The 7,331-nt window shown below is 46.8% G+C and overlaps 1 protein-coding gene across 1 annotated transcript; it reads left to right on the plus strand.

Annotated features, from left to right (window-relative positions):
* Positions 1-3,883: 3,883 nt before the first annotated feature.
* Positions 3,884-6,224, plus strand: LOC120709671 (beta-1,2-xylosyltransferase XYXT1-like). Its single transcript, XM_039995343.1, has 4 exons — positions 3,884-4,093; positions 4,377-4,439; positions 4,548-4,610; positions 4,853-6,224. Exons 1-4 carry the CDS (start codon positions 3,946-3,948, stop codon positions 6,007-6,009), a joined length of 1,431 nt encoding a protein of 476 aa, XP_039851277.1. The 5' UTR covers positions 3,884-3,945; the 3' UTR covers positions 6,010-6,224.
* Positions 6,225-7,331: the final 1,107 nt, after the last annotated feature.

The following is a 7,331-nucleotide window of genomic DNA, read 5'->3' on the forward strand; positions in this document are numbered from 1 at the left end:
TGCATAACGAACCGCAGAAGCACATTGGCACATCAATTCCTTCAGGTACGGTGGCTTCACACTTACTCCACGGAATGTAGGTTGATCCTGACGAAGACATTGGCGCTATAGTGTGGTGCGCCAAATGACGAACAATGATTTAAATAATGCACATATCGTATACCAAATCGATGCATGAAAATATAGGTACTGTTATAATTCTATTGTCTTATGCTGCAATATCAATAAGGTACTGTCATAATTCTATTCTAATGCATAATTAATTTAAAAATAAGTCTGTAATAGTACTCAAATTGTAATACTAAACGAGTGTTCTAAAACACCAAATCTAATTCAGCTAATCCGCTAATTAAATTAAATTGTTATACAATATCAACGGATTCATACGGAAGTTACCGGTAGATCACAAGTGCGGAATTCGGCAGAGCTTCGCCGCTTTTCTTCTCCTCACCCCTCTCTTTTTTTTTTGAATTTTTAGGCTCAAATGACAAGGGAATGACGGCCATGGCTTATATAGGGAGGGAGGACTCTGTCGCCCCTGGGGTGGGCGATAGGCCCCCTCCCCCGGGCCAGGGACCTCTTTGCAAATTCCAAAAAAAAATTACATTAGGGTCATGTCGCCCAAGCCACAGGCGACAGGACCCTGTAGCCCCCCATAGGGCGACCGGGGGTAGTTTTGAAATATTTCAAAATGGACGTATATTTTTGAAATTTTGATTTTTTTAAATATAAAAAAGAAAAAGGCACAGGCCAGGCTGCCCCCTCCTGGGCCGCCACTGCCCCTTGCGCAGCGCCCTCACCTGGGCTTCGCTGGGCCCAAGCCAGCTGGGGTGCCTCCGCCCCGGCGAATGGGCTGCGGTGCCCCGCTACTGGGCCGGCCTGCACGCCTGGGCCGCCTGCGAAGTGCTCCGCCTGGGCCGCCTCCCTGCCGAGCCGCCCCAACCATCCCCAACCTTCTTCAACTGTCCGTCGCCGCCGCCTCCGATTACTGCTGCCGGCACCTCCATCACCTCTGCTACGCCCGCGCCACTGTTCCCGTTGACGCTCTGCTGCCTCGCTGCCTGCTCTAGCTGATCAAGGCCTTGTTTGGTTCTCATAGCACACGATTCCCGAGAAAAGAATTTTGTATGTATAGAATACTAAATGGAGTCTATTTGCAAAATCCTTTTATTGATGGATGTAACTTTTCATGACGAATATAATGACGGTAATTAATCGGTGATTGGCTACAGTGATGCTACAGTAACCATCCTCTAGTTACGCGGTCAAAGGTCTCATTTGATTCTTCAGGCTTCCTAGCACAGGGGTTCTGAAGTTGGTTTTGAAAATTGCTTTAATTTAATTAGCGATCAAAATTGATATAATTTCTAGCATAACACAAAGCACGTCACCTCCGCCACTCCGTCGTCGCATGCTACCGTGGCCACGCCGCTCCATTAAGGGCGTCCGCAACAAGGCGATTTCAGCTACTACCTCCATCCCAAAATATAAGTATTTGTTGACTTCTGCTGATCATGTTTGACCATTCGTCTTATTAAAAAATTTGAGAAAAATTAAAAAGAATTGAGATATACTTCAAATATATACGATGATTAAACATGTCATAACAAAATAAATAATATTTTTACAAATTTTTTAAATAAGACGAATGGTCAAACATGATCAGCCGAAGTTAACAAATGCTTATATTTTGAGATAGAGGTAGTAGATATTTGACTGCTGACGAGGACAGTGATCTGACGTGGAAGTATAAAAGGAGGAAAGAGAAAGCTAGCTAGCGACCAAGAAATCGCTAGGCGATTTACGTGACCTGAGGAAACATAGAGAGGAGCAGTGGGTCCCATGGTCTGGAGAAAGGTGCGGTCCCATGGTCTGGAGAAAGGCTGAGCACCTGCTTTGTAAATCGTGTCGTTGCAAATTTTCTTCTCTCAGCGCCAGGTCAGCTAGCTATTTCTCCATCACCACTGCGGACGCCCTTTAAGGTGGCCGCCCGAGCTTACCAGCCAAGCCACTCTAGCTCGGCTAAAAGGCGGCGCCGAGCAGCCCTCTATCTCCATCTCCAGCTCATCGAGCCGTGCCACTTCGCTAGCTCTCTGCCTCTCTCAATTTCTCCTCGTGCTCCTCCAAACAAGAACAGACCGCCCTCGTCGGTCTCCAATGTTCGGCCACTGCAGCCCTATTGGTTCGACATTGACCACCTCCACACCATCCTCTAACTCTCCCAAGCCGCGCCCCTCTCTATCCTCGCTCGTGCCATGCTCCCCACGAGCTTTTAGACCCACAACAATGGCCGCCCATGGCCCTCTCTCTTTCATGCTCCAACCCCCAAAGAGAACCACCAAAATGGAAGCCCCACATCATCATCTCTCTTCCCGTGCCCTCGGATTTGGAAACGGCGGTCGGAATCTTCATTTCGGCGGAGCTCAGTGAGCTCCAGGCGCTGCCATTTTTTTTCTTTTTTTTTTGAGAGACTCCAGGCGCTGCCATGGCTGGCGGCTGCGCAGGGAAAGGGACGATGTTCCTGTTCTCCTCTCCCTCTGATAATTCCAAGTGGACATAAACTAAAAGGCCGCAACCCAGCCTACTCAAGCCCAGCACGTGTAAATTTAAGATCGTAAAACACTCTCCACTTCATGTCAATCCATTTTCAGAATTAATTAATATAGTGTATAATTCTTGCTGTATAAAAATTCATATACGATTGAGACTTGAGAGACAAAAAGACTGTATGGTTACCATTCTAAGTTCAGTATAGAACCTAAAAAATGCAAGAAGGAATAAATTTTGATTTAATCCATAATTTGATTGTGAAGAATAGAATCATCCATATCAACATGTGTATATTCCCATATACCCCTCTATTGTACATCATTATCGTGTTCAATATATGTACCAGAAGCAATAAACTATCTCTATAATATAAACTAATTAATGTACTATATTTTTTGCACAACTACATATACTTTATATGTTGATTTACACCTCCACTTTTTGAACCACTGTTCTTTGCCGCGCGCATGGGCGCCCCCAAAAACACTAGTTCTTAGGCCCTGTTTAGTTTTCAAAAAAATTTCTACAGTACTCGTCACATCGAATATTCGGACACATGTATGAAGCATTAAATGCAGTTGAAAAAATAACTAATTACACAATCTAATTGATTAGCACAAGATGAATCTTTTAAGCCTAATTAGTCCATGATTGGATATTATTTGTCAAGTAACAACGAAATGTGCTACAGTACCAAAACCAACAACTTTTCACCAACTAAACAGGGCCAGTATATTCGAAGGAACACATTAGTAAAGGGCCAAGGCATATGCGAATGTAAAACTTTTCACTAGAGTTGAAACTTTAGAGTTGTCTAGCTCTGTCGTATGAAGATTGTCATGCAGCTTTTATCTTGAAGTCAGTATTACAATGCACGAAAGTTAAACTCATAATTTAGTAGTTCATACAGATAAAAAAATATGTAGGTACATATTTCAGATAATTTCTTTTGCGTAGAGACTTTTGGCCCGAACAGTAGCAGAACATTGGGTGTCAAATTTCAATGCATTTATGAAGCACACAAATTAGTAATAGTATCTTTGGTGGCTTCACGTGAAGGTTTACTTCTGCACCGTGCGTTTATTTCTCTCTTCTCCGTTACTATGTCAGATGCAGCCTAGTGGGACTCGGATCTCTAGATCGCTCAACAGTTGCTTACTATAGCTAGCATATGGGTTTAACCTTATGAAGCATTTACTCGATACCCGATTAAATAAAGTGACTAACCAAGACCTTGTTGAAGTCAATGCAGTTTTGCCATTTAGCAACCTGCATTTGGACAAACTCAATTGGTGCTGTGCATTTCTTTTCCTGGTTAAAACCCTCCGAACCCTCACGCCGCATCCTTACTACTGCTACCATTGGCAGCAGCGCGGCAGGAAGAAGGAAGAGGCGATGAGCTTCTGTGAGGAGAGACCCAAGAAAGGCATGAAGGGCTGGGCGCCGACGATCCACCTCAACATCGGCTTTGTCGTCGGTGTCCTCTTCATGCTCCTCATCTATCTCGTCGTCTCGCAGCAGGCGGCGATCAGCGGACTCGGCGGTAATAACGCATAATTCGTTTCATCTCATCACAATGCAAGTTTCAGGCATCTGTTGCGTAAATTATGATTGTAGCTGATGTTTACAACTGTTTGTTGAATTGGGGATCTATCTCCATTTACTCAATTGTATACTGAAGGTGACATGATTGTAGAAAATGGACATCCCAAAAGATAGATCATAAGCCAAGGGGCTTCCTTACCTTCAGTTTTTAGCTAGGATCCTTGTCCTCCCACAACCTATGAGCTGACAGCAACGGTTCTTGCTTGTTTCTTAACATGCAGTTGCAACGACGCTAGCACAATGGATCGCGGAGAAACAACTGATTCAACGTCCTGGTGAAACATGTATGTGAGCATGCATTTCTACCACCAGTGTGGCCAACAACTCTGCTTATTTCGTAATCTGTAGCCCACAAACTGACGGTCAGTTCTTGCTTGATGCTTAATCTACAGTGGTCACTTCGGACTTGCAGCGGATATTGAACAAACAACTGGTTCAAGGTTCAGGTGAATCAGGTAAGCACTTTGATCAAATTTGCATGTTGTCAGGATGGAAAAAAATAAAAAGTTGAGTGGAAAATCATTTGTGGAGCAAAGGGCCAACAAGCCAAATTTCCCACTCGTTTGTCAAATTTATAGCTATTAAAAATCTGATGAAAGATCCGATTACGTCGTAGAGTAATTAATCTCTGGTTCATAAGAGTAATGTTTACTCAACCACGGTGAATGTTTGTTTGCCCTGTCTTTGGCCTGTGCAGCAGAGAATGGCGAGGTGGTGCACAACACCAAGGGGTACTACTCCGAAACCTGTGAAGTCAACGGCGATGTCCGCGTCAACGGCACAGCCCTGTCGGTGTCCCTCATCCCGAGCAGCCGATCGGAGCGCCGCGAGTGGAGGATCCAGCCGTACTCGCGCAAAACCTTGCCGGGCATCAGGGCGGTCACCGTGATGCAGCTGCCGGACAAGGCCACCGCCCCGGCGTGCACGGCGCGGTACAGCGTGCCGGCCGTCCTGTTCGCGGTCGGCGGGCTCACGGGCAACTTCTGGCACGACTTCACCGACGTGCTGGTGCCGCTGTTCGTAGCATCGCGGCGGTACGACGGCGAGGTCCAGCTCCTGATCACCAACGCGCAGCCGTGGTGGCCGGCGGCGTACGCGCCCATCCTGCGGCGGCTGTCCAGGTACGACGTCGTGGACCTCGACGCCGGCGACGAGCACGTGCGGTGCTTCCCGCGCGTCACCGTGGGGATCCACATGCACAAGGACCTGAGCATCATCCCCGAATGGGTGCCGGGGCGGCGCCGCCTCTCCATGCCGGACTTCACCGGCTTCCTGCGCGACATCTACGCGCTCCCGCGCGGCGTGCCGGCGAGCCTGGCCCGGGAGCCGGGCAGGAGGCCGCGGCTGCTGCTGATCGACCGCAGGCACAGCCGCCGGTTCATGAACGTGCAGGAGGTGCTGCGGGCGGCGGAGGCGGCGGGGTTCGAGGCGGCGTCGATCGACCTGCGGCGCGACGCGGGCGTGGAGGCGCAGGCGCGGGCGGTGAACTCGCACGACGTGCTGCTGGGCGTGCACGGCGCCGGGCTGGCGAACATGCTGTTCCTGCCGCCGGGCGGGGTGCTGATCCAGGTGGTGCCGTACGGCAAGCTGGAGCACATCGCGAGGATGGAGTACGGCGAGCCGGCGAAGGACATGGGGCTCAGGTACCTGGAGTACAGCGTGGCGGCGGAGGAGAGCACGCTGATGGAGACGCTGGGGCCGGAGCACCCGGCGATCAAGGACCCGGACGCCATCCACCGCAGCGGATGGAACAACATGACCGAGTTCTACCTCAACAAGCAGAGCGTGCGCGTCGACGTCGCCCGCTTCGCGCCCACTCTCGCGCAGGCGTTCGACCACCTGCGCCGGCAGTAAGAGGCAGGGGTGCTCGAGACGGTTTGAGATGATCTAGACTACAGTTCTCCCTTAGCCGGTCTGATTTTTTGTTTCCAAATGGCAAGTGCTCACTCCTTCCAAATCCTAGGATGTTTGATTTTCTAAACATATAGTTTTTTTATGTATCTAAATATACGCTATGTCTAGATACATAGTTAAAACTATTAATCTCGAAAAATCAAGACGATCTACAAATTGGAACGGGGCAGTACCTGTTTGAACCCATAGTTCCGGGGCCAAACAGCCATTGGCAATTGCAAATTGGTCGTTCATCATTTTTCTTGATACAACCATTTCAATAAAATTGTAAGGTGTGTTTCGCAAAAGAAAAAAGAAATGGTAAGGTGCTCACCACTTCTAGTTCACACTGTGCCGAGTGACCTGCTCTTGTTGTTGTATAATGTTGCTGTGTTGATCTTTTTATTGCTGATGTTAATCCTCGTTAAATAACACAAACAAATATAATGACAAATGATAGATTAGTATACTTGTTGGTGTTACCCTAATCATAGATGTATTCTTCTAAACGTTGAACCTCGTGGATTGAACAACGTTCTCCGTGAAAAAAAAATAAACAGGAACTCTTTCATGGCCAGATTTTAACCTCATCTTATTTCCCGTTCGAACTACACAAAGAAAATTTCCATTAAAACATCTGCACATGAACATCTTGTTATAGTAGTCCGCGGTTCTTAAATATATGACACCACTGACTTTAGCTTAATTTTTGACCAACAATATTTGCTTACTCATTTAATTAAGTAAAGTAAAACAAGCATCACTAGATCTATCATCAGAGATGTAGTTTACATTTGACATGTACATTTATTTGTCTCCATAAACATTTATAAAAAAATATATAAAAACTCAACCGAATAAATATAAGTCAATGGCATCATATTTTTATGTACGGAGGTAGTACATCTGAAAAAAAAAATTTGCTCAAAAGAAGATGCGCCGAAGTAACAACGTGCATGTGAGCAGATTCAATTGGCATCAGTTTCAAGGGATCGTTGGATCGCCATGAATGACAGTGTTTCTGATCGCTTAACTAGGTTGGTTTTCTTATTCAGACTAATACCCAGTATGAACCAAGTAATACTACAAGTACTGCAGCTTGCTAGGGGTAGTCAACAACCATTTGCAGACTAAATTACCACCCACGAGATTAGCCTCGAGAGCAGCATAGATTAATGCAAGATAGCAAGGTAGTAGTAACGCGTAACAAAATCCAGCTTCAGAAGCAAGCAAAGCCAGCAGCTGCACAGAGCTGAGCGCAGCGGCGGCAGAAGGAAGTTGCC

This window comes from Panicum virgatum, chromosome 5K (genome assembly GCF_016808335.1).
Source record: "Panicum virgatum strain AP13 chromosome 5K, P.virgatum_v5, whole genome shotgun sequence".
NCBI classification, from domain to species: Eukaryota; Viridiplantae; Streptophyta; class Magnoliopsida; order Poales; family Poaceae; genus Panicum; species Panicum virgatum.